The sequence below is a fragment of the Zootermopsis nevadensis genome, unplaced genomic scaffold (assembly GCF_977971745.1).
Source record: "Zootermopsis nevadensis isolate Lab colony 2312 unplaced genomic scaffold, Znev_1.0 Znev_ptg000011l, whole genome shotgun sequence".
NCBI classification, from domain to species: domain Eukaryota; kingdom Metazoa; phylum Arthropoda; class Insecta; order Blattodea; family Termopsidae; genus Zootermopsis; species Zootermopsis nevadensis.
In genome coordinates, this window is record NW_028259143.1 from 8,660,174 (window position 1) to 8,688,097 (window position 27,924).

Genomic DNA, 27,924 nt, shown 5'->3' on the forward strand with positions numbered 1-27,924 from the left:
CCTGTGGAAACACTGTGTACTCCAGTTCTGTCCCAATCTTGGTTCTGCAATAAATTTGGCATAAACGAGAATATGCGAATGCAAGATAAATTTTGTCCGTTTTCTTTGGGCAGTCTGGGAGTGTTTTTTTTTAAAGGATTGAAGATATGACAGAAGAATCAAAACACTGCTTTCTTACTTCAGAAATGGCTAAGAGATGTTTACTTAATATTCCAGAATTTTCATAGATGTAAGTTTAGGGTAATCCAGCTTAAATACTAATTGTTTGTCCAGCAATCCTCCCATTCCTACTCGCCCTGTAACTGGAGAATCTTTTATCATAGAACCACAATTTTTCTCTGATCCTGTAAGTTTCACACTGCTTGTTTTGCAAAATTTGTGGAAGTCTAGAATAAATAATTGGAACACATCATTGGCACTAATAAACGGATGATCGCAATGTTTGAAAAGACCGTCAGAATATTATTTTCTGAAATAGCTAAAAATGACAAGTTTGGTTCGTCTTGAGTTTTGTACTCATTTTTGGACGTTACTTAGCGTGATGAACATAACATTAGATCACACATAGAAATCCTGTTACGAAATACTGTGAAGATGTTTAGTGATACAGTGCAGTAATGTATAGTGATCAACCTATCGGTAAAATGTATGACCATCTTCAGAGTAAACTCTCCAGCTATCGTAAATGAGCTGCCATCTTGTGTTCGCGAGCCAAACTATTACTACAATTTAATATCTGTGGAACAAAATATTTTTCTAGCATGTTGGCACATGTAAAGTGTTGTGATGTAGTCAAGGTCTTTTACGAAACGAGGTTGTTGTTGGCGATTAGGCCTTAAAACGTTACATGAAATATGATGCTAATACTATTCCACTAATATTTCAAACTAATTACAAATTATATGTGCGTTATGAAGGTAGATTCGTACTGTTGCACAACCTGTACTAGAAGTACAACACATTCAGACGTGGCTTGTCTGTGTATACTACCAGTAGAACATTTGGACGTGGCAGGCTAGTTAAGCGGTGTATGTCGTCATCTATAAGCAGGTTGAAGGCGGGTTACAGTTGAGAAGATGGTTTATGGAAATATGTTTATAATTGTTAGTGTTTTGGCTGTATCTAAGTTTGCGTTGGCGGACGTCTGCAGTAAACCAGAAGTGTCCGCTTCGGCGTACACAACCCAGGATGCTACAGTTTTAACCGATGTAGCATTTGTGGCGGAGTTTACATTGAATTGCGGAAACCATGTGACGAGATTGCCCCTGTATGCTGAAGTTAATGGGAAAATGCTACCTGCTGCGATGGTTGAAGATGATGACGGATATCAAATCAGCTGGACAGAAGATGTGAAGAAGGCGAAAAGAGGTGACTACAGTGTCATCCTGTATGATGAGGAGGGTTATGCTGCATTGAGGAAAGCTATTAGAAACGGGGAAGATCCTTCGTCTATTAAGTCTTTGGTCACCATTGTCGTTAACTATCCTGGTGCATACAATGGACCATGGTTGAATTCTGAATTCATAGCTGCAATTTTATCTGTTGTAGTATGGTATTTAGCCTTCTCAGCACGGTCAAAACTTCTTGCTTAGCTGTAGAGTGTGACAGTGACTTGCCACACAATCATTTTTATTTTGCGAAATGTGGGATACTCAGACCTTCTGTGGGGAATTATTGGAATAAAAGTGGTGGTGTGAAAGGTGAAGTATTGAAATATGTGAAAACAAAATTGAATTGCACTTGTGTACATCTAAAAGACCAGTCAGGATCACTAAATTCTTGGACTGTGTCCATCACCTGTGTTTTTAAAAAAGAACACCATGTTTCGGAAGTTGGATCTGCAAACATCCTCAGGTTAAAAAGGAGGAGGGGCACCCACTCAGTTAGGTCTGATAGAAAGGTCGAACTTCAATCACAAATTAAAAAAACCGTGTATGTGTATGTCAGTTTTTCATAAGAACCCTGATTCATGCAGTGATTTAACATGAAGAATACTTACAAGGAACAATGACAGATGAAGATCCATGATTTAAGTGTTGTGATTATACAAACGTAGTGCATGCTTCTGTATCTCATTTGCATAGAATTTTGTGTTCCCTGTATGCTTTTAGTGGATCCAATCTTGGTGGGCAAATTTAACATTCAGTGCACATAATATGCACTTCTAAATGTGTGAAAGTACATAGCAGTTGTATTTTATTGCATTCTTTACATGTAAATAACATTGTCTTCCTTGTTAGAATTGTTTCTGAATGTATTAAATATATGCTGTTTCTAATTTTTAGATCTTTCCATGGATAATTAAGGTTTTGTAGTATGAAAATAGTTTGGCTATGTATTAGTAAGTTATTACATATTTTAAATTGTGATTTTGGATGATTACAGTTATTAAAGAGAAATTTTTGATGGGAATGTTTGCAGAGTTTGAATTGTGCTTTATTGCTTACCATTAAATAATGTAGATAGAATTAAAGACTGGTTTCCTAATGCTCTATATTATTTTTTTAGGACATTATTTTTGTAGCAGAACTGAGTAAAATGGTGTTGAGTGTATGTGCTTTTCTAGAAGGGACATTTTTATAACTTATATTAAATGTCACATGTCATGGTTAGCATCTCTGCTTCATATTTAAGGTAGGAGCAGGAAATATGTTGTTGGGTCCATTAGATGGAGCTAATCTCTATCCATGGACCTGTGGATTAGCTGTCTAATTGACTCAACAGTAGGCTTTACAATCCTCCCTGATGATGGAAGCAGAGCCTGGCTTCTGAAGCAACATTTGTCCAAAAATTAAATGATGGAAAAGCCCAGAATATATCAATTTAGTAATGTACCCTAATCATAAACGTTTTTAGATTCATAGTGGGCTCTAGAGTAGTCTTCAAAAAAATTTTGACTTTGATTCTTCCATAAACAATTAATTTAGGGGCAATCTTCACTAGAAATGAAACTCAATAGATTAATGAAAATGAGGCATCAGGGGGGAGAAAAAATAAGTTTAAAAAAAGTGGAACCAGTGTTGTCTTTTCTCCTGTAGGCCAGCTTCACACATCAGTGGACAGGAAGTTACATGGGAGGGTGAGTTATGTGAAGAGTATGTCTCCATTCCCAATATTACAGTGCAAATCAAAATTCTGAGATAGCAAAAGGTTTTGCTGAAATGAAAGGGCCATCAGTGATGGAACTGGACCTACATGGGCTGTGGACCAGTGATACTTTGGTTACAATAGTTACAAGACATACACAGCCACTAGAAGCCCAATCTGAAGTAATGGAAGCAAGCATACATGTCATTTGTTATTTTACATTGGAATGTTATTTTGTAGGACAAATGTCTTGTAATTTCATATAGATATATTCAAATACTAATAATGTGTGGCGTAACAGCCCTCTGAGAGCCAAAGCAGACTAGCTTACTGCTGGCCTCACGTTCACATGCCTAAGCAGAGGTGAATGATCATCCAACCAGATATAGGGTGACATGAGGTCAGCACGACAAACCCCCAGCCATTGCTAGTTTTCATGACCGGATTACGCTACCCATTGTAGCTCCCCAATTTCCTCACGATGCTGGGTTGGCACTGCCCATACACTGGTGAAAAAATCTCATGAGAAATTTCTTTCCCTGAGACTCGAACCAGTGCACATTCCGTATCACCGGTCTGAAGCATGATGCCTCAGACCATGCAGCTATGGTGCGGGACTGATATATTCAAATATATAATTTATTCAATTCATTTGTGGCAAGCTGAATTCCTTTTTGGAAGTCATAAAAATATAAATTCCTCATGGAAAAATTGCCTGGCTCATCATTAGCAAGCATTTCCGGAATGTAGTCTCCTAATTTCCTCATGAATATCATTTTGATTAGTTACTAGTGTTCCCAAATATCTGAACTTTGTCACACTTTGAAAGGATTTTGTAGCCACCCTAATATTATTTTGCACACTTATCTGCTGATGGGATATTAGCATTTACTTTTTCTCTTTATTGTATTTATATCAGCACCCAATAAATAAACATCAACATATGCCAATAGCTGATGTGTTCCATTCAATTGCAAACCCTCCTGCCTATCTTGGACTTTCCTGATGGCATATCAATATAAATTTTAAGTTGAAACAAGATGAAGTTCTCTTCCCCCCCTCCAACACCACTTGCATGCAGTAGAAGAGATGATGTTACAAAAGAGTTCTGTACAGTGAAGACTTAAAACATTATTATTATTATTTTGTAATGAATATACATTTTGAAACTGGAACAATTTATTTGTTTTAAGGAATATACACTGTAAACATATTGCAATCTCAAGTGAAACACTTGCATGATTATATGACTGGGGAGAAAGGAGTTAGCACCTTCCCAGGAAGTAACATTTGCTGTATGCAATATATATGTGACTTATAGGTCCTTGTATGGCAGTGCTACTGTAAAAACAACAAAATCTAGTCATTTACTAACCAAAAAATGAAATGTTATGCTGCTTTAATGTATGTGTAACTGATTATGAAGTTTAATGCACATTAAATATGTGCACCAAATGGGAATGTACAACTGTCTGCATAAAATTTCAAAGTTAAATAATGTGTATGCATGGCTCCACACCTCCATTTCATTGCACTTCATAAAACAAGACCTGTATATGTTGAATCTAAAAACACTGGATTGTATATACAATGTATAGAAGTTAATCAAATCCTTGCCAATCTGATGCTTCTGATTCATCATCCAATTCAACTCCGATGCATTTAATCCCATTTTTAAGCAAAGGGGTACCTTTTCCCCTACCTGTAAGAAAGAAAGGCCCATTTAATAAAAATCAAACATGTGCACACAGTACTATAATGGGAAAAGCAAATGAAGCACTTGTGCTGACCTAATAGAAAGGTGCTCAGTATGCAGGGATCAAGTTATTTAGTACTTTTCCAACTAGCATTAGATGATTAAATGAAATAAAAGTGTTTAAACCAGCAAAGAAAGATTATCTTTTATCTTACTCCTACTCTGTAGAATTTACTTAAATTTAAACTAATTAAATGTACATTTTTTTGGAAATAGTTGTAACAACTATGTAATTATATTTGTATTGGCATTTAATTGTAGGATGTGCTGATTTTAATATTCTGCATTCCACATCCTTGCTTGGCTCGTACCATGACATATGTCTAGAATGCAACAAATTATTTTCTTTAATCACAACATAAATACCTTGAACACCTGCTTACCCTTACCTAAGACCCTAGCAAGTACAACAAGAGTCAACATAGAATTATGATCAGAGCATTGTAAACAAAGCTCTTCCTTCAGTAATTTCTCCTTGTATGCAAACAGTTCCAACTTCAACATAATATCTTTCTTGTCAGAAGAAATGGTAACTAGTTTGCAGTTTACATTGGGGACCTTTTGGCACACTGACTCTCTTAGTTCTGTTGTTTCATCAAGTTTGCATAGAGATCTTGGTAAAGTGAAATATATTTCGTATCTGTGGCCCACTTGTAAAAATCCGAGATGTGCTGTGAATTGCCAATCATCTCGTTTTTGTATAACAATTTCATTATCTTTACCAAAACTATCGGCATGCTCTCCGAAATGGACCCGATGTTGCTCTGCAAATTTCAACAACAGGCATTAAAACTTGCACCTCGAATACAGGTGTATATTCATTCAATTCTAAAAGAATGAATGTCATATATATTTACCTTTGTCTGACATGATTGCTTATATTTGTCAAAGTAAGAACGAAAAGTGACTATAAAAGTCGTCCTTGCTGCATACCTTATTAAAGTTGCATTTTTTTAAAACAGGTAACCTCATTTACTCTTAGCAATTATATTAATGAAAGTCTGAAGAAAACCATTTCATATTAAGTTTATTATTGGTCAAAGAATATATCTCAATAAACACAAAGCACGAAATTGGTATCACAGACTAGATATTATCCTCGACAACATGTTTGGTTAACTTAACATTTCTGATGTTCCGTGACCACTCGATTTATAACGTGTGCATCACCAACCTTGACAGTAGTTTACCAACGATAACGGGCGACGATTTCCGTGCTTTGTTCATTCTAGTTGGCAATATGATCTGCACCAAGAGAAGCTAACCTGTGTAATTAAATGTAGGTCGTATCCAACTATATCATATTAATGTATCCGATTTAAGACATTTTAAATCAATAATAAGCCATAGAGATTTGCCAGGATGTCATCGCCTATGGAAATAACAAAATCGGAAGTACATGCGTCTTCAGGTAGTAGTTCTTTATATACTAACCTTTATGTTTAAAGTGTTCGTATGGCGAAAAAGAAAAATGCTTCAATCGAATGTGAAAGACTTACTAAATTTGATGTCATGTCTAAGTTTGTTGGCGGCATTGTTCATACGTAGTAGACCTGTGTATGATTATCATTTTGACATGAAATTATTTTATTTCAGAAAATAGTGGAGTGAATGTTGAAGACAATTTACCAGATGTAAGTAATAAATCTCGAAGGAATGAAATAAACCTACTGAAATATTGCTATTTAAGTAGGAGGTGAACTTTCTTAAGCCAGAAGTAATGAATAAGTAATTTAACTTTAAAGAAGAGTGGTCATTAGATATTTCTGAAGCTCAGGCATGGAATTATGTGCTATTGTGTAGGCATGAAGGTATAATTTATTTACTGTACGTATGTGGATTTATTTGAAACGGTCATTACTTTATGGCCCAGACTGGCCGTGGGGCCCACCCAGCCTCTTATTCAATGGGTACCAGCTTCCTTTCCCGGGGTTAAAGCACTGCTGGGGTGTGATGCCAACCACTCACCCCTATGTAGTGGTGAGGTCAAGAATGAGTAGGAGCTATACCACCTCTCCCCCTAAGCGCCTACATGGTGCATAGTGGGACAGCTTTACTTTTACTCTTTACTCATTACTTTATGTGAAATGTTTATTTAGTCTATTTGAAAAGAAGTTTATAATAGTTTGAATTGCACTTCTGTGTGTGTGTGTGTGTGTATGTATGTAATGTATGTGTGTGTGTGTATGTGTATATACATATATATATATATATATATATATATATATATTGTATTTTTTATGACTTCTTCCACATTGTATTGTCATTTGACTAACTTATGGATCTGGATCCAAGGAATGTAATAATATGTATTTACATGAATCGTGACCAGTGAACAAAGGGATTTATTCTTCATTCATTATCAACACTGCTGTCAGTCAATCATTTTATACCTTTTTCTTTCAGATCATATTGTGATGATATACCTGTTCTGTATTTAAAGGGTACAATTTTAAATGTTAGCTAAATTTTGTGCTTTCTGTTGGTCTGCTGGACAAATACCAAGCAATCAAGTCACTTCCTTTCTTGCTCATAGTTCTTAGTCATCCTGCCAGTGGAAACATATTCTGTACTTGACATGGTGTTGATAAATAAAACAAGAATCTATTTCCTGAAGTAATCTTAATTTTATAAGATTGTTATAAATGTTTGTGTTCAGTGAGCTACACTTTGGAAGAATGCTTTGCCGTTACATATTTGTTACACTCTTAAATAATTAAGCTTTTTGTCATTCAGGGTGATTTATTGCAGTTTAGACCATACCAGTCTGAAAACAAGAAAGATACAATTTATTTTCATGTTGTAGATTATTTCAATTTTTTTTCTTCGCAGGTCATATTTGTGGAAGAACGTGGAGAGAAGAGATCTCTTCCAATTGATTCTGATGGTGAGTCGTGTTTTATTTCTATCAGCCAAAGGAATACGCTTCAAAGTAGATATATTGTGTGTTCCTAACAAAGGAGAGACTTTCCTGGCTGACAGCAAGGCTTGGCTGTCTTCATGTACCTCTACATAATCTACTGTTTCTTTTAGGAGCTGGTCCTGCCAGAAAGAAGAAAAAGAAATATGTGACTCAGTCACAGCCAAAGAATGCTGTGTGTGCTCTTAATGAGCTACGTCCAGGACTTACATACAACACAGTGAGCATGAGCGGACCCGTCCATGCTCCAACATTTACAATTTCTGTTGAGGTATACTGTAAACCTTTTACTGATGGGCTGTAATTGTTCTGTTATGTTCTTGGGCCACTTCGTGTGTATGATTCTAAGTCTGTGGGGTATCATGACATATCTTGGAGCAAATAAGGATTATAAGTATATGAATATTTTGAATGAATTATCTTGATTGCCAGTACTGAATCTACAACCTTATGTGAATGAAGGGCCATGGGAAAATTTTAACACAACATTGTTGTAACAAAACTTACTCAGCATGTGATTCATGTATGTATAAATTAGTATTGAACACTGCAGAAATTTACATCTTAGCAATAGCAAGAAAATTAAATTGTTTTCTGTACTTACATAACAGAAAAGTTTGTTTTTATCATACTGTACCTTGCTATATTTTCGGATACTTTTTATGTACTTTGATAGAAAACTACGTTCAACAAAACTAAAGTATTTTTGTTGTTAGAAGGACTGGTTTTCTGAAAAAAAAAATACAGACTGTACAGTTATTTAAAAATGTCTGAAAACAGTTGTAGACAAACGTTACAAAATGTAAATATCACAAACATCAGCTGAGAACTCTTCCCCAAAATATTGTACATGTGGCAAACCAAAGTGCACTGGTGCTAAGAATCTTTCCATATAATAGAATTACAAGCCAGCAGAAACATGCCCTTGTAAGTAGTGTCGGTAATCTGTAATATTCATAGTATCCAGGAAAATGTCTCTTTTGTGCTACGTCTGTAAGTTTATGGGGTTTGGTATTTCTTACTTCTCCCTGAAGGACCCGTTGTCTTCATAGTTTTTTTATGAATAGTTATGTGATTAAGATCAAACTGATTCTATTGACTGAAAATCAAAAAAATTCTATCATGATTTCTGGTACAATTGTACTGCACCAATGTTGTGCAGTTTAGACATTGAATTAGTATTAGCAGACTCAGAAGTATGGTATTTTGGTTCCTAGTATCATAATACACTCCCATGTGGCACCAGTGTTTGCAAATGCGTCTTCCATTTGGTTGGGTCAGACATATGCTTCTGAAATGCTGCATCCATACTTTTTATGTAATAAAGATCTAGAACCAAAGTGTTATGTGAGCATCCCTCAAGAACTGTGCATATTTATTACATTGTTAAAAGTGCACTTCAAAGCAGAAGAATTTTTAAAAATATTTTTTTTACTTCTAATACAAACTCATTCATTACTGTTTTTTGCTATAAATTAATAAGTTTATTTTTTTCTGTTAATATTATTTCCAGTACACACACTGACTTTTGCACCTGCTTTTTTAGGTGAATGGTCAGGTTTTTGAAGGGCAAGGACGATCTAAGAAGCTAGCCAAGCATGCTGCAGCGGAGGCTGCTCTCCGTTCTTTTGTGCAGTTCAAGAATGCTCCTGAGGCCCAGCAAGCAATGAATATGCATTTTAAAGACCTGGACTTTACAAGTGATATAACAGAAACTGAAGGCTCTCTTTTTAATGCTTTTCAACCACTGGACAGCAACAATAGTACAACTTCAGGGGATGTGAATAGTACAGAAACTGCCCTTGTGTCTCAAGCACCTACAGTTCAGAGCGGTAATGGTGCGCCCATCCATCCGATGCTTCCGCCAGCATGTCACAACAGTGCACCAAGGTTGCCTATTCATCCAGGAGACAAGAGTCCTGTCATGCTTCTTAACGAACTCCGGCCAGGGATTAAGTTTGACTGTGTTTCAGAAGATGGTGAACCATATGCCAAGTTTACTATGTCTGTAACTATTGATGTTGAAAGATTTGAAGGAACAGGTGAGTTTTTAGATCTGAAAGATTAAAGACTGCTGGAGGTGTAGGGAATTGATAGAGCCGTTAAGTTAGTGAAAAGATCAGAACTCGATGGACTGGGCTTCAGCATTATTGAAGTATGCTTCCATGTGTTTCAACACTTTGTAGTTAGATATGTTAACTCTGCTTTGCTGTCTTTATATTCACTTTTATAGAAAGAATGAGAGAGGATGAAATATGTGAAGGATTTTGGTATGAATGAACTATGAATATTATAAGTAATATTTCTTTACATGAATATTGGTATTGTTAGGAAATGGTTGCTTTTGGGAATAAATATTTTAAGATGTTTAATTTAGTTGTTAAAAGATACAAATATATTTTTTAATATTTTTGTAAATGTATGTAATTTAGTTTCCTTTCTTGAATTGTGGAAATGAAAGTATTTGCATAATAAGGAAAATAATGTAGCCCATGATAAGATGATGATGTTTATATATGTTTGAACTGCGTTGTATTTACGTTAATGTTTTATTATAGGTCCAAGCAAGAAACTGGGTAAAGCAGCAGCAGCGAAGGCAGCGTTAGCCAAGCTGTACAATATCACATTTTCACCATTCACATCACCGCTCCAGCCAAACAGGAGTTTAGGTTCTCCAAGTGCTCCACCAGTTTCCTTTGAACAGATGGCTCTGCCACAAGTCCTTGCTGATCACATATCCAGGTGAATAAGTTATCATTGTTCTGTATGACACAGGAAAACCTTGAAGATGGCTGTCTTCTGGGTTGTAACATCGTGTAGTCTGATAGACATTTACCAATGTTTCAGAGGTACTTGCTGCCTCTAAAATGTCAGTAAGCTGCTACTGGACTACACAGCACTGCAACCCCATACACAGCCATGTTCATACTCGCCACAAATTGTATGCAAGCAAACCTTGTTCATGCAGTGTTCAGAAGACAAGGATTAAAGATTTCAGCAGCTGGGAAACATGCCAAAAACACTGGAAAGAACAAGGTTTCTTTGTATGATATTTATTTAAGTCTTAATATGAATTGAATATTTTGTGTAACACAAAATTTAGGAACGATGGAGTCTACAATTGCCACTAGATGCTAGTAAGGGAAATGGTCTAGATGTAAATGCAGAAATAATTTAGTATATCTTTATATTTTATCAACAGAATGCAGGACAGAGTCATAATATAAAGATATTTAACACATATTTTAAAAATAGGGTGAAGTTAAAATATAAGGAGCAAAAGTAACAAACCATAACTATATTCACAGATAAATTAATAGTAGATTTAAGTTCAGAGAATGCATGCTGCAGTAAAATTCAGAATCTTTTATCATTCTGCTTTCTGTCCAAAAATACAACATTTAAAACATGTGCAAAGCTGTAACCTTGCCTGGTTTTTGTATGGATGTGAATCTTGGTCTCCCATCCTAAAGGAAGAAAATTGAAAATGAAAAATAAGATTAAGTGGTGATACCTTGTTTGAATTTGGTATTGAACCTTCAGGTTTCATGACAGGCAGATTTTTTTGACTCATCTTCTTAAAAGGGCCCTGCTCACTAGTGTTCATGTTTATACAGAGGCAGTGTTAAATTATGGCCAGTTGTGTGCATGGTGATGAATTGTAGATTGTGTTATTGGATGCTGGACAAAGATTAAAAGCTTCTGAAAAGCTGATATAGGGCAGGACACTTAGTGAAGATGTACAAGAACTGGTGTTGATGCAGGTAAAACTGGGGAAGATGAATATATTCTTTCTGGTAAGTAAACTGGGAAAGTAAGTGAACATTTTTACTTTATTCACCACAAAGGTTGGGGCATACTCCAGATGAAAGTTGTACTTTTATGTGAGATATAATATGATAGTACTTATTACGTATTTTCAGAGATGTTATAATGAACATAATTTAATAATTTTATTCAGTCGGTACAGCTAAAAGAATATTTTCTTTCTTCGCCCAGGTTGGTGATAAGCAAGTTTACAGATTTGACCGAAGGACAGCCCATGCATTCTCGACGGAAGGTTTTGGCGGGCATTGTGATGACTATAGGCCCTCAGATGGAAGATGCAAAAGTTATCTCAGTAGCCACAGGTACCAAATGCATCAATGGGGAACACATGAGTGTGCTTGGAGCTTCTCTGAACGACACTCATGCTGAGATTATTGCCCGCCGTTGCCTCTGCGATTTTATTTACGCTCAGCTTGAAATGCACATGAACTCAGGTTTGCTTCAAGTTATTCTTATATTATTTTTTACAGCCAGGGTGTCATTTAATTTTGTACAAAAAAATCTTACTTCTGTCCCATTCAGCGTGTAAACCAGTTATCTGGTGTATTTTTATTTTACAGTGAAATGTTTAACCCATACCAATATATTGATGTTTTTTAACGCAGTGAAAATATACACTGCCACTTTATAGTTTGTGTGTGTGTGTGTGTGTGCGCCCACTCATACATCATACATTTTTCAGTACATAATGTGTTTTCATAATTTGTTATGAGATGTCATTTTTTATCTGCCATCTGGTAACACTGCAGTGATTACAAGGTGGTGTGAAGTTAGGCTGGGGCAGCATACACATGGAAGAATCAGGTGAAAGGGCATTATGGCTGGTGACTGTAGCATCTGGGCAGCCTATTTGTATCTTTACAGAGTTGAGTCATCAGTGACTGTAATAAAGTTATTGACATACAGTGTGTGATAGATGATCAGAAAAGCTAAAACAGATTTTGATAGAGTAAAAATTAATTAATTAATTTAGAAGCAAACTGATGAATGAACTTTATAGAAAAGTGTAGAATAAGTGCATTGGCACTGTCATTGTTCAGTAAGGGACAGAAAAAAGATTTGAAAGGACACTGACAAGGGTGCATTTGAATCCTCCGTTTATTTGCTTCAAAGAAATCGTTTTTCACATGAATACAAGGTACCTGTCAAATGTAAATTGGTTATAAAGAAATTGCAGTCTTGTTTGTTAATTGTGCAAAGGATATCATTTGTTTATGTGAATGATAAAGTTAAATTTTTATTTTTCTTAAAATTTAATTACAGTTACCTGCCAATTAGTTTTATGCCAAGCTCTGCATCTGGTCTTCAGGCCATGATGAAGTCCTTTCTGAGAGACAGGCATGTTTATTTGTATACCATATCTGGAATTAATGCTGAAGTCTTTCTGGAATAAGCATTTGAAGGAACAAATTACATGTACAGTTTGATTTAGCCGTGTATCAGTAATTGTGTATCAGCATTACATATTCTCTTGCTAGTTGATCATGTGCTGTTTTGACTGAAACTGTAACATTTTCTTTTTTATAATTTCAGAAACATCAGAACAATCCATTTTTGTACCTCGGCCTAATGGTAAAGGTTATCAGTTGAAGGACAATATCAAATTTCATTTATACATAAATACTGCACCCTGTGGAGATGCTAGGTTTGTATTGAAGCTAAGATGGCATGCTTTATTAAACTTTGCTTTGTAAATACAAGGAAAGCTCCATATAATGAATTTTAAGTCCAAGAATGTTAAACGTATTCATTGCTGCTTGTCATTCTCAGCTGAATTTGGGTTTTCTTTTTCTCCTCCCACTTTTCTGCTCTTAGCAAATCTCGTAGCTCACATTTTTATGTTTGTTGTTCTACCAGAGTGTAAAAATGTGGCTTTTTATTGGTTGTCAGAAGAAAAAGGGGTAAAAAGTATTGAAAAGTAGGTTGTGAAGATGTGAAATCAATAAGTATTGATCAGAACAGGACGTAATGGCTGGGTTTTGTGATGGTGATGATAAAACCTTTGGGTTATGTAACAGCGTGGCAATGATTGAAGAGGTGTACATAGTAAGTGGTCAGGAAGGCTGCTGTAGCATGAAGTTAATGTTCACTAATTTCGTGTACCAGATAGGTCCTAAAAATAATTTAAGAAGTTTGAATTATGACAGTTTTCTAAAGTATTTTCAGAGTGAAACACCATTTTAAGATGAAAAGTTTTGTAGTATAGTGGAAATAAAGTAAAGCTGTCCTGCTATATGCTTCTACTCATTCTTAATCTTGCCACTAGATAAGGGTGAGTACAGTCAGCATCATGCCCCAGCTGTGCTTTACCCCAGGGAAAGGGCCTTGGTAAGCATTACATAGTAGGCTGTATACTGGCTATAACAGAGATAATATTTCATGTGATGGGTATTAACTCCATGGAGCAAAGTCTACCTTGAGAAACTGGTAACACTTCTGCTGGTTAAGAAATTCCTACCTTTCATGGAAGCTGAAAGTTTATTATTGTGTTTACCAGATCTTGTCACTGAACTGTAACAATTAAAATCTGGGAAGGTTGAATTACAAAAGTATGCTACCAACCCTTTTCTGATTGGCTTAGAATTAGGCAAATAGCATACAATAGAAGAGTGTTGTTTCTGTTCTTCCCATGCTACTGTGATCATGTTTTATGTGTTGGTTAGTTGTCAGTCAGTTTTCAACAATTTCCTGCCAGAATGGATGGAAGGTAGTAAATGGTTGTCGTTTGTGGTCTTCTGGATTGTGAGACTGCATAATCTTGCCTTGAAGTGCACTTCAGCCCTGAAGATGGAAGTGATATATTCCTCTGAAATTTTGGTAACTACAAGACTACATGGCGTCACACACCAGAAGACTGCAGCTGACTTCTTTGTGCTCAAATCTGAGCTAGTGAGTGGTTCCTTGAACAATCCTGTAACAGTATCGTACCTTATACCAGTCTTTATTTCATAGCGTTCTTTAAGTGTTCAGCTTACAGTTTAGTTGTGACATTTTATGGTTAATTCTAGTTAAAAGGAAGTGTATTTTTTGTATTAGTTTTTGCTTTAATTTAGGATGCTTTATCATGAAATATTTTTCAGATGCCTATTATTGAATCTGTTCACGTTCACGTCTGTTGTGTTTTTTAAAGGATCTTTTCTCCTCATGAGGCTGTATCTCAAGATGACTCCATTGATAAGCATCCAAACAGAAGAGCACGAGGACAATTAAGGACAAAAATAGAGTCTGGTGAGGGAACTATCCCAGTGAAGTCAAGTGATGGTATTCAAACTTGGGATGGAGTTTTACAGGTAAGTCTTGGTCTTAATCTTAAAGATGGGAGCATCCTGTTTGTACAAAGCTTTAATTTACAGGTAAGTACTAGTAACATAAGATATACAAAAGAGGTACAAAAAGAGCAGACATAGGTACAAGAGGAGTGTTATAGGAAGCTATAAGAAAATAATGGAAAAATTTTATCTTCCAAAGTAGTTACCTTCATATGCAACATATTTATTCCATGTGATTTTAAGGAGCACATAATCTTGCCAGCAGATTTCTGGACACAAAACATGCTTTGCACTATTACTGCATGTTCTCCTATTCAAGTTCCAGATCCCAGTGCTAAGCCCATGTTTCATCTCCTGTCACAGTTGTTAGAAGGGATAGTATCTGCATCCTGTCTAAATGGCTTCATATGTGTTTAAATCTTTCAGACTGTATTCTGGAGTTAGAGTTCTGAGTACTCTACTGACATTTGGCATTCGTAATTTTTCTTAAACAATGGGGAAAGTACCGCTTATAGAAATTCTACAACAGATATGGATTTTAATACAAGTGTGTTTAGTTATCGTAACTAATAGTTAAAGAAACTTAACAGAAATAATCTTTGGCCACTGAGATTACATTGGTTGTGAAATGTGTTTATACACTTGTAATTTTCATACCAGCTCAGTGGAGGGGGGACAGCACACTCAGAATAGCTCAGACAGTGGCTGTCAATGCCATGGTGTGGTAAATGTTACGAACATGTATGGTTTTTAGCAGTGTTCCTGATGGCTTAAGTGTGTGATGCAGAACAGTACTGTATGGTACAAGTAAATGGGTTTTGTACATTTAGGTTCTGTATTTATCGTCACACCTGTGTTATTCTTTAAGTGCAAGTGCACAAGAAGGTCTTCATTGTAGCACTACAACTAATTTTCTTCATTATCTTGATTTCAGTACTTTGGCACTTTGTGTGGGCAAAGTGTTCAAGTAAATTGTTCATATAATTACCAGTAGGCTGTGAATGCTTAAGTTCTGCCTGGTATTAAATAAAGCGTGTGTGCAGTGGTTGCTTAACAGCACCTGAGCTGTTACTAGTCCTTGTGTCTACTAGTTTACATCATAAGTGTAATTGTAATAATTCAAATCTGTGAATGTAGTTAGTTCTTCTTTTAGGGTCAGAGATTGCTGACAATGTCATGTTCAGACAAGATTGCCAGGTGGAATGTTGTGGGAGTACAAGGAGCGTTACTGTCACATTTTGTTGAGCCTGTATACCTGGAGAGTATTGTGCTTGGAAGTTTATTCCATCCCAGCCATATGTACAGGCAAGTGAATTCTTATAAAATTAATCAATTTCTGTATGTACCTTATAAGAATTGCTCCGATGATGGAGGCGGCAAGCACCTCTGAAACGTCGGTAAACTACCAGAGTACGCAATGCAACAACCCAGAGGACAGCCATTTTCATTAATTGCCATGTTTTGAAAATGTTCTTTTGTAGCAGTGTATCTTGAAAATTTATGAAACTAAATTCTATTTTATGCTGTGTCATGTCACAACTGAAGAACCATTGAACTGGTTTTAATAAAATTTTGTATTGGAGGTTCTTGTTTGTATTATCGTGTCTACTACACATCTGTATGTGTTGTTTCCATCTTATAACATTTTAGTTATTTGAATAATGTTTTAAAGCAGCTTTGTTGCAATGATTGTAATGATGGCCAGTATTTATGAAAAATATTTGCATATTCATGATTTTACTTTGCATTCTGGCAGTCTGTATATAAGGAAATTTGTAAAATCACTTGTTTCCAGGGCTGTGTGTGGTAGGATTGAAACTACAATCCAAGGACTTCCTCCTCCTTATCGACTGAACAAGCCACTTATGAGCCTTATTACTTCACCAGAGGTACGACAGCCTGGTAAGGCACCTAACTACAGTGTGAACTGGACCACAGGTAGGGAGATGCATGGTTCATAGTATTAATTATAATTAATGCTTTAAAATATGGTGCTCATCTAAATAATATTTAGAAATTAAATTTTTACCTCAGAAACAACTCAGCACTTTTCTGTTACAAAAATCAGTTTGATAATGCTATTTAAACCTTGGACACCTTTATTTTTAATATGTAGCATTTTCTTTTGTTGTATGTCACCAACATCAATGCACTGCACTAACACACTAAGGATGTGTTTCATACTACTTCATCTTGCACACTTTAAAGGTGTTTAAAATATATTATGTTTCTTTGAAGGTAAAGGTTTGCCCTTTCTGTTGATATGCAAGTTTGTTTCTTGCTTAATTTTTCCTACTTCTGCTTTATTTTATGACCATCATAACATTGAAAGAAAAATACAGTTCATCAGTTTGCCTCTCAGTGCAAAATCTCAGTTTGCTTCAAATGTTGAAGTACTTTTCAAAAGTATTTTTTTAAATGAAAGGTGTACCCTCATGGACAAAGTTCTGTGCTTCTGTTTGGCATATGAATCATGCCTTGGCGTGGTATAATAGGGTTGTTATATGCATCTTTGAGTTTCTTGTTCTTCTGTTCGAAGCATCTGTAGTAAGTTGTTTTATGCTTCTGTCATAAATTTGTAACAATATGAAGACTTCATAAGGCTGTCTTTAAATCTGTAACTATGTTATGTGACTATACAATAAGTTAAAGGTTAAAGTTCAAAGATTGTGCCTTACGAATATTCTTGTACCACCAGTATCAGTCAGAGACAGCAATCAAAGTAAATAGTCAGTATATTGGCTGACTATGGACTGTATAACTGAGGTTCTATCCCCAGCAGGAGCAGAGGGTTTTTCTTCTAATCTCTGCATCCATATTGGCTCTACAGCCTTCCCAGCCTCCTATCCAGAGGGTATCATGGGTTATTTCCCTGGGATTAAAGCATGGCCGAGATGTGACTCTGACTACTCCCATTCATCTAGTGCCAAGGTTGAGAACAAGTACGAGCTATACCTTCTCTACTCCCCTCGGTCTCCTTTACAGCATATATCAGGGACAGCTTTACGTCACTTTTACCAGTATCAAACTCAGCATCCAGTAGCAAGGGTAAGAATTTGAGTGTTGATAAAATTTATTATTTTGATATGATTCTGATGACTGATATTGATTTTGAGTGTCATTGATAGTTATGATGATTGTACTGTTGTCTATGCAATCAGTGCCATAGCAACAGAATAATAACTAGAAAGTGCACACATTGGTCAGGTTCAGACTGGAATGGAGAATAATACAGGCCAGCGTGACATTGTAGTTGTTTTTCTAATGTTCTATAATAGACTTGTGCGATGAAATTGTGGTTGAAAAAAAATGCTTCACCCAGCAGTTCATAAATTTCAAAACATTTTCACTTGTATTGTAGTCAAATAGTGAACCCCCTATGACTGTAAACAAAATGTGTGTTATGACTGGTTTTTTATGCTAATGGGGATCATAAGTAAATCCACCAATAGGTCTTGCTTTTCTATAAAAGGAATTCTGTCAACACCAGGCTTCAGTGACGTGATATCAAGGCACAGGCATCAACTAATATGCAGCGTAATCCATTTTTCTGATTGTAACTGCATAGACAATTGTGTTGGCTCTCTTATATTTTTCAAAATATTTCCTGTTATTTCATATCTGAACAGAAAACTTCAGAATCTTTATGTTCCTGGTCAAAATATCTGACACTGTGGAAGGGAATGTTATCTTTCAAGCAGTATTTGCCATTGGAAGCTCCCAAATTTAGCATAAGGACCTGTGAATTGTGGGAGTCTACATCTGGTCTTTTGAGGTACACACTGGCAGTGACAAGTTTGGAGTCACATAAGATAACCTGCCGCCAAGAAGACCGCTTCTATTGTGTTATAGTCAGATATTTATTCCACAAAGGACAAACATTGTGGCTGGACAACTGTGTCAACTGACTGACTACATTACTCAAGAATAAATGGGCTGGTTGTTAGGGGACACTCTGACTAAACAGAAAGGGAGTGCCCAAAACAGTAAAAGAATTTAGGAAGGGCATAGTAGTACCTCAGAATTCAGGGTTATTCATTGTTGCGAAGTGAAGTTATAAATTGTTACAATGATTTTATGTACCATGGGGCTGAAACTCAGTCTGAAATAGAGGAAAAGAAAAGGAAAAGCCTCTGAGTATTACAGAAAGAGGTATTGATCTGAAGGATCAGCTGTTACAGCCTGTTTAGTAGAAAGCAAATTTCTGCATAAGAGGAATATTGAACTCTTCAGGATACTTAAAGGCTACTGTGGTAAATTCATTGATAACACATGAGCACATTACCAGGAAACATGTTCGTCATATGGTGTTTAAAGTTCTGCTGGCATAGGAGCTGTTCCTGCAGTTTGGTGATACTGAGTACAAAGTGTCAGGCTGTCATGTATCTGATAACATGCTCGTTTGACCAAGAAGAAGACATTTCCTGAGGAAAATGCCACCCATGGGAAAAAAGGTAAGGCCACAAATAGGGTGTGTTGTGTGTGCAAATAACAGAAAAAAATACTCTCTTGCTGCCAGGCTTGTGATATCAGACCATGCCTAGAAGGATTTCTGAGTTGTACAGTATCAAATTAAATTTTGAGGTAAGCTGGAACGAGTTATGTGATTCTGTAGAATTTAATGAATATAATATGAACTTCAATATTTATATAAAATACTGTATTTTGAATGTTTAATATTTAAATACCCTCTGACATTGCACTAGAGACTTATTACAAGTGCCCCCTATTGCAAAAGTTAAGGAAATAATTAGTTTCTTCTGAGAATTATACAAAATCTATAAATGTGCTGTGTAGACAGAATTCAGTTACTGAACACTAAAGCAGGTGTGCTTTAAAGGGTTAAGAAATCTTGTGTTGTTCTGATGTGGTACAGAAGCTATTTTACTCAAACCCAGTTCTGTCCTGTGATGTACTACAGCAGTCATTCTCCTGGTAGCATTAATGCACTTGTTTTGTCTATCTCAGTGACTGCCTGGTATCTTTTAAGAAAGCTGTGATATTCCACAAAAAAAAATCAGATATATCTCTTGAGAATTTTGCAGAAACTTATCCAATATACACTAAGTCATTCTTGTCCACCTATTAAGAGATACAAGAAATGTCATCAGAATTTTTAATTTTGTACAGAGTGTATTTTGGAGGTTGTTTATTTTGGAATAGAGTCCAAGCAGGTGACACAGGGCAAAAAACTGTTCATTATAGCTGTATTCCTGGAGGAAGAATGAATAAAGCTGAAACAATTTCAGAAGGAGAAAGTCCCAGGACATGATAACATTGCCAGTTCCCAAAAAGATCAACTTTGTGGCATATTACCACACCTGTTTTCTATTCAGAAGGTATCAGTTTACATTATGGCCACAACTGACTATTGTTATATAATTTTCAATTATTTTTAGATATCGATGAACGACTCTTGGGTTACAAGCCATGTCAGATGGCTTAAGTGAACAAATCACATCTTCTGCCAACATTTCGAGAACAATCTCTGCTCTCATCATCAGGGCTGCTGCGTAACAAATCTGATCCTTTGTAGCCCATCAGCGAGCATGCTACAAAGGATCAGATTTGTTACGCAGCAGCCCTGAGGATGAGAGCAGAGATTGTTCTCAAAATGTTGGCAGAAGATGTGATTTGTTCACCACTCAGCCACCTGACGCAGCTTGTAACCCGAGAGTCTTTCATCAACTTCAGTCACCATGAAAGCTTTACTTTATAGATATGTTTAAAAGTGAGAGTTAAAACTACCTATAATTTCTTATGTCTGTCCATTATTAGTAACAATGCCCAAAATACTACTGATTTTTGTTTAAACTCAGAAACCTGCACTCAATTTTATCACATTATTTTGATTTTAGATTAGTTTCTTTCACTTTAAAGCCACTACTGAAATTACTAAATAAACTTCTGCTGTATTCTGTTAGTCTTTTCTTAAAACTTGGTATATGTCACGTTTGTTATGCAGGTGTTACCATGTGTGAGTTTAATTCATGTTAAGGGCTATGTAAGAACTAATTCAACTTTTATATTTTCTGAGTCCTTTTGAGTTTTTGTGAAACACGATTTCCAGCCCTTCTCTTATATTTATTATATCTTTGATGGTTTTGTTGTAATACAACTTTTAGTAAATGTTATACAAATTCTCTTGTTTATTTTATTAGAAGGTATGTGTTAGTTATGTTGCATATGTAAGAAACTCATCTTTGTTTTATAGTTGAGAGACAAACATAGTTGTTGAATTCTAGGACAAGAGGATGCTGAGATAATTAACTCAATAACAGGCAAAGATGATCAAGGTGTTGCATCTCGCCTGTCAAAACAATGCCTGTTCAAACGTTTCTTCAATCTTGTGGGAAGAATTGGTTCAATAACAGGATTGACTGTTGGATCATGTCCACATCAGTACTCAGGTGCTAAAGAAGCAGTTCAAGATTATAAGGTATGTCCAGTGTGCCTCTCTCTGTGGAAAATAACAGTTGGAAAGACAGGTGTACATCAAGTTTCCAAGTCAAAATTAACCAAAGCAGATAAAGAATTGTATAGTTTTATGCATTCATCATTTTAAGTAATGATTTATTATTTATTATGTAGGATTTAATGTCCTCATGGCTGTGAGTACAGTGATGGCTGTATTTTGAGTTGTAGTGCCATGGTGCTACAACCATCTTCATGATCTGTGTTCTTTACAATTTGGACTTTTCATTTTGTTTCTTATGTAGAGTCTCTAACATTTAAAACTAGTCTTCTGACCACTTATACTAATTTCAGCATATACTGATAAGCTGTATTTGCATTGAATAATGCAACTTGTTTTAATATCTCTTTCTCTGTGTCACATATCAAAGTGGGAGTATCATTTGATTGTGAACATGTGCAATAGCAGTGGTAAACGTTTGCTCCTTCTATAATGGTTATTTCTATCCTCTAAACTGATGTATGTAAAAGAGGATGACTAAGAAGTGAATTGATTTCCAGTTTACAAGAAAACTATTTGTTATTACTGATATACAGAATTATATCCTTTGCTGTATTCCTTGTTAATGTGTAGTGCAAAGTGTTGAATTTTGCCATAATCTCTTATTACAGTAGAGTGAATTGTTCATGTTGCTGTGTATTGCAGATGGCAAAGGAGCAGCTGGTGCTTGCATTCCACAAAGCTGGACTGGGCACATGGCTGAAGAAGCCAATAGAACAAGACCAGTTTGAATTAGATGATTCTGTATTAAATAATCATCAGTGACTGGAAGATGATCCTTTTGGGGTTTACCTTGCAGAATAGAGCAGTTGCTCAGTCCTCCGTCCCTCCCTGTCACAGTTGCTCCCAGAAGCTAAATCCACACTTGGCACCAGTAAAGAGCAGAGTCTGGAGAACTGAGCTTAGCACTTCCTTTATTCTTGCTCACAACTCATCTCAAATTAGTAGTTAACCCCAAGCACCATTAATATTAACTTACTTTTCTTCTAGTCATGTAACACTGCAGTAGATAAACAAATTTTAGGGATCATGTATAAAATGGCTGCTGAGATAAATAAACCGTTACTTTGTGATTTATTACAATTTATATTTGAATTTGTGCGGGGAACAAAATCAAATTGCCTCCTAAAATAACAAAATATACATGAGAAGAAATACACTGTCGATAAAAATCAAATTTTAAAGTAAAGGCGCTATCCATTATGCATTCTTTGCATGAGAATGCATGTGGGGTTGATCCTGTCTGTCCCTCATGATTCAGCTTGGGAACTGCTGGATATATTTGGATGAAATTTGGTGTGGATGCTATGTGATTGGTGTCTACCCTAAAATCATACTTTTCAATTTCCTACAGTTGGTAATACCAGCATTGTGGATGTATGAACATGTGAGCTGATATTGACATTGGTGTCACTTGCAGTAGGGCCAATGTTGTATGGTTATAGATTTTCAAAAGATACAAAACTCTGGAAAAGCAGCCACATGAAAGAAAAAAGATATTTTGACTTGACAAGGATTCAGTCCCATCACCCCATGCATATGAGTCCAGTATGCTACCACAGACATGATATGCCTTGTGGTCTATCATTATTGATTTACATTATTTAAATATGACATTCAAACCACATGATTGGTATAGTTGGAAACTAAAGTTGACCAAGTAAGATAATTGAAGTAATCCTGTTTTGATAATTGTTCTTTAGGAGCTAACAGGTCAAGAGGCATTTCAGCATATATCATAGGTTATACATTGTGTTTCTGGTTCAGTTTATAATAGATGTATGCTGTTCTCTCAGTATTCAGTTTCTGATAACAGTAGAGAAGAAATAAAACATTTAAAGTATATGTTCATGCATTTCCATGAATTTTGTGGAAAGTACATTAGATTCCAATTCACTCATTTGTTTTTTTTAATATAAAGGTAAATATAATGAATGAATGAATCTTTCATTAAAGATAGATGCTTAAGTTTTTACATTGCCTGCAGTGTATTGCTACATTTAAGAGGATGTTATGTTTGTGTAGTGTATGTATGGTGTATATTTTTGTTTCAGTGAGAAGCATTCAGAATTCTGAATTTGCAAAGAACGTGCACTTGTATATTCTAGTATGGTTTACACCTTCCATTTTTGTTCAAAATAATTTTAGTAAAGTCATTTATGTTAAAATTAATACAATAACAAGCATTTAGTACTCATTTAATTTAATGAGCAAATTTATATATGATCCCTGGCATAGTATGGTTTCCTGTTTATTTAGGTGTGATGGAGCATGAATGTACAATGTGTTTCACATTCGTACCACTAGCCTCCTCCTATTTTCATGTAAAGTACTTGACATCTTCTTCCACATGACACTACTCACTTCTTACAGTACATTGTGATCTGGTTACTCAGATTTCTGTTCACAGGCAAATTTCATGCATGCCATATTTTAACATAATAGAGCATTTATTGGTATTTATATTAGCATTTCTTTATCATGAAAGTTGTGTTTTAACAGCTTGAAGGATGACATTCCATATAAACAGCAGAATAAACTCTTTGATGAAAATTTGCAAGTTCTGAAGTAAACCTAAATTTTGTTCTGTAATTTGAGGTTGTGTAAATGTCTTATTGTGTATGGTGTAATTTTATTTGTGGTTACTATCCTTTAAAAAACTTTAACTTTCAAGGAAATAAACTGGCATATTCAGTAGTTCATTTGACAGTACAATTGTTATGTCATGGGCTACTTGTATCTTCACAAAGTGGCTCACTTGATATTCCAACATAGGTTTTTTATTTGTGTGAGAAAATATTTATAAAATTATAACAATTATTCCCGCTATATCTTCACCTGCTGGATACTACAAAACATGTTATATAACATGTCTATGAAGATTGGCTGTGAAGTAGATGGAGAAATGTAGGCAAATAGGTTTGAAAAACATGCAAATACTGCCTGTAACAGTTGGTAGTGTGTTGTTATTGTTGTTATTAATGATGTTGCTTGCGTTTACCAGACTCTGCCCCTCACTATGCCAAGTCAGTATGGGATGGTGGACTGAAGACCAGGTCTATTCTGTTAGTTGTTTGTCTCCAGGAATCCCACTCAGAGCCATTGCTGTTCAGTGGTGCCTGAAAAGTAATGTCATTGCACTTGCTGACATTGCCAGATCCAACGCAAGACATAACCCAGTTTGTGGACAAATGTACAGTTTATTCTGCTCAATGTATTGTATCTCTTGCAGGGGAGGGAGAGCATGGAGAGAATATTTTAGACACTGAAATGAAATTTAATTTGTGTTTAATAAAATTGTATTAGGCTATATCAGTGGAACATTATTGTTAAAGTATATGAATGTTGTAAACAGGTAAATAATGCTGCTTCCCTCTTTTAGCCATTGTTAACAATTTCTTAGATCTATTGATCTAAGGTCACTTGATAAGGCTGATTGCTGTTTGAAGTTGTGACTCATTTCATTGCATCCCATCCTTCAGTTTTTCTGTAACTTGTAAGAGGATGTTTATAAACAAGTGCAACATTTTATTAACAGTGGTCACCTGTTTATTTAATAACTTTTTTATTTGTTGTTATTAATGCTTTTAAAGAGGGACATTTCACTCAACAAAGCATCAGTGTTTGATTCTTGTAAAACAATGAACTTAAATGTGTTTTGTAATTTAAAATTGGTTGTAAATACACAACATTTCAATATTTATTGAAAGGTTGTGTATGGTTGCTTTTTTAATACTTCAAGGGAACAAATAGATATTTTCAGTAGTTAATATATTGATGGTATAATTATTGTTCCATAGGATACTTTTCTGGTACAAAGTGTCTCACTTGTCATCACACAATTGTATTTTTATTTATGCAAGAAAATAATCACTATAATGACTGGTTCTTTCTGCTGTCTCTCTTTAGTATGAGTGAACATGCATACAAAATAAAGACTGACCAACGGAATTCACTATTTAGTAAACAGGACAGTCATTTGTTGGTCAGGTGTAAATTTCTAAGAGCTTTTCTTCACATTATAGATGATTTATCAGTTCATCCTGACAGAAAGGTGCCATAATGTTAAAAGAGACAGGCTTCACAAATGTTGATGTTTGTTACATTCCTGGTAAAATTAACCATACTAGTATTCAAGGTAAATGTAATTTGGATTTCATTTTCTTCATACAAGAAGAATGGAGTTATCTTTTTTAATGTGGAAATTGATGGTATATGATACTGGTACCATTACACCTTTCTGTAAAAAACTAAGCATAAAATTATAATATAAGTAGATTATATAATTTCTTTGGATAAAAATGAGATAATTTAATATACTGGTGACCTCTGTTTAATGTTTAGTTTGGTTGCTTTGTCAATCATTAATTTATTGTGTTCATTGTCATTTAAGTTTTCAGTTTCAGGCATATTAATTTTGTCAAAAGTTATGTTCCCAAATTTATTTTTGTTTTATCTGTTTGGTTGTGATATTACAAAGTTAAAACTTGTACTTGCATCCGTCAGTGGTGACTGCAGCATTACAGAATCAGTAATTATTTCTGTAGCAGAAATATTAAGATTTGTAATTACATAAGCATATTGCTGTTCTTGAATCATCTTACTTGAAGTTTCATATGTTTTACATTGTTGAATTTTTAAGTATTTGATTGTAGTGATTGCCCCATTTTTATGAAAGGTTAATTGACTTGCACAAGTGTCAGACTGTTATAATATCACAAGTAATAGAATGTTTCTGATCATTATAACATAGATAATCATAGCCTTTGGCAGGTATTCTAGGCTATAAAACATTCAGGGTCCCAGAGAATATATATCATATTTTAAATAGTGTTACAAACATAATCTCTGTAGTTCCTTTTTAAGTACGATCAAACATGCTTATGAAAGTTAAGAAGAATTTAGGATGAGACAATATGATGTACTGTTTAAACTTTCCAGCATAACAAAAATGAAACTTGCTAACTTAAAAGTTCTCTCTTTCTTAGCATTTTGTAAGTTTTTGAATTTTCAGAATATTTAACAGTCTTACTTTACCCAGGGACTGTGCTAGCAAACTGTAATTGGATATAGTGTGGATATGAATTAAAGAAATACTTCTTTCATTCATATCCATTTTAGAATTAGGAATAACTGTGCGAGTGATTTGCCTACTCGCATCATACTTAAAATATTGCGGGTTTTAACTTTTTGGAATGGTGCAGAACTCCATTGAAACATTGAAATATTAGATAGTATATGACTTAAACAAATTAATGAGTCTGGAGAATGCTGTTATAACACTGGCATGTTGGTACCTTGTTCAGAAAGATTAACATTGCTGTTAAAGTGAAAAAGTCAGACTGGCACAACAGCCAGAGGTTTGTTACACTGTGTAACTCAAGACCAGTATTATTTCGTTGAATCATGACCAATTATTTATGTATCATGGATCAGTATAGTTACCAAATAAGATAATTTGGTGTATAGCTTCACCACCGTCAAAAACTGCTGGTTGAATCTCAAGATACATTATCACAGTAGGTTTCTTCAGTATATTGTTTTTGCTGATAAAAGTTTTAAATCAGTTTGGTATTATGTGTAGTTTTAGAAATATTGTGAGTTCAATTACCAGATGTTTAAAAATTTTCTGGATTTAATCTATTCTTTGTAAATAAGTTCTGTGTATATTTACACACATATACACAAAGATAAGCATAGCACATTTTGTGGGTTTATGTTTTAAGCCCTCGGTGGACTAGTGGTTAGCGTGCTCACCACTGGACCCAAGGTCAGCAGGTTCAAACCTGTCCAAGGTCGATGGATTTATAAGGGTGATAAAAATCCGTAGCATAACTTCCTTTGGAGGGAAAGTAAAGCTGGTGGTCCCATGTTGTAGATTTATGGCACGTAAAAGAACCCTACGAGCATGATACAAGATGTTTCGTAAGCCAAATTCAGCTGCCATTTCTCACCCACCTCTTTCCTGATTCACTGCTAGATGGCTCTGGCAGTCAAATCAGGAGTGAGTAGAAATTGTGCAGTCAATAGGCTGGTCATTCACTACTCTCTCTCTACAAGACTAATAAGGCCCAGTCCTTGTAGCAGTTGATGATGATGTAAGCACTGATAATTTTTCCCATATGTTATATTGTGTAGTTGTGTTCCAGTTACAGATTTCCCCCACCCCCCTCAGAGAACATAAGCCAGTTCTGCACTTCAGTATTTCTTGCATGTACTTTTTCAGGAGAGAATAAGTTTAGAATTTTTAAGCAGATATAAGACCTTATTTATTGTTATAACCACCACCTTGAGCATAGAACTGTATCATGATTATAAATTAAGAAGTACCTCTCATGTTTCATTTAATGTAAATGACAGATTTCCAACCTTCCCACATAATCTGCACACTTTTATATAGTTCTTAACTTCTCCAAGGTTTTTTTACTACTACCTGATTCCAAAACACTGAACCTGTCACTTATAGTACATACTTAAGTAATATCTAGCTTAAATCTCAAGTGCGATTGGCTATTTTGAGTTTAGTATTTCGTGTTTTCCTCTGTCCCCGACCTAACAGAACACTGCCTCTTTTCCTGTTCCTCTGAAC

General features: G+C 35.3%; 3 protein-coding genes across 16 annotated transcripts; 2 read left to right on the forward strand and 1 right to left on the reverse strand.

Annotated features, from left to right (window-relative positions):
- Positions 1-793: 793 nt before the first annotated feature.
- On the forward strand, positions 794-2,412 carry Tapdelta (Translocon-associated protein delta). Its single transcript, XM_022071283.2, has one exon. The coding sequence runs from the start codon at positions 1,077-1,079 to the stop codon at positions 1,590-1,592; it is 516 nt and encodes a 171-aa protein (XP_021926975.1). The 5' UTR covers positions 794-1,076; the 3' UTR covers positions 1,593-2,412.
- A 1,836-nt stretch (positions 2,413-4,248) lies between these two features.
- Positions 4,249-6,011, reverse strand: LOC147874043 (adipose-secreted signaling protein-like). The gene is made up of 3 exons (XM_087347234.1): positions 5,701-6,011; positions 5,233-5,607; positions 4,249-4,789 (listed from the first exon to the last, which is right to left on the reverse strand). Exons 1-3 carry the CDS (start codon positions 5,711-5,713, stop codon positions 4,689-4,691), a joined length of 489 nt encoding a protein of 162 aa, XP_087203360.1. The 5' UTR covers positions 5,714-6,011; the 3' UTR covers positions 4,249-4,688.
- Positions 6,012-6,020: 9 nt separating this feature from the next.
- LOC110834812 (double-stranded RNA-specific editase Adar) lies at positions 6,021-27,664 on the forward strand. Of its 14 annotated transcripts, none has more exons than XM_022074750.2 (14): positions 6,021-6,254; positions 6,440-6,477; positions 7,676-7,730; positions 7,877-8,034; positions 9,310-9,805; positions 10,322-10,505; positions 11,763-12,025; positions 13,125-13,236; positions 14,722-14,881; positions 16,014-16,165; positions 16,656-16,798; positions 17,640-17,908; positions 20,110-20,199; positions 21,106-21,201. In XM_022074750.2, the coding sequence occupies exons 1-14, from the start codon at positions 6,206-6,208 to the stop codon at positions 21,124-21,126; spliced, it is 2,190 nt and encodes a 729-aa protein (XP_021930442.1). In that variant the 5' UTR covers positions 6,021-6,205; the 3' UTR covers positions 21,127-21,201. The 14 variants fall into 14 exon arrangements, 9 of the variants coding, with proteins under 9 accessions (XP_021930442.1, XP_021930344.1, XP_087203356.1 ...); XR_015534710.1 differs by having other exon boundaries at positions 6,022-6,254; positions 20,066-20,199; XM_022074652.2 differs by having other exon boundaries at positions 20,110-21,201.
- Positions 27,665-27,924: the final 260 nt, after the last annotated feature.

Coding starts and splice junctions, on each gene's coding strand:
- LOC110834812 (XM_022074652.2), top strand. CDS start 6,206: ATGTCATCGCCTATGGAAATAACAAAATCGGAAGTACATGCGTCTTCA. Junction 6,255..6,439: donor GGAAGTACATGCGTCTTCAG/GTAGTAGTTCTT, acceptor ATTTTATTTCAG/AAAATAGTGGAGTGAATGTT. Junction 16,799..17,639: donor CAGTGTGAACTGGACCACAG/GTAGGGAGATGC, acceptor TTCTATCCCCAG/CAGGAGCAGAGGGTTTTTCT.
- Tapdelta (XM_022071283.2), top strand. CDS start 1,077: ATGGTTTATGGAAATATGTTTATAATTGTTAGTGTTTTGGCTGTATCT.
- LOC147874043 (XM_087347234.1), bottom strand. Junction 4,790..5,232: donor TGTACTTGCTAGGGTCTTAG/GTAAGGGTAAGC, acceptor TCTTTCTTACAG/GTAGGGGAAAAGGTACCCCT.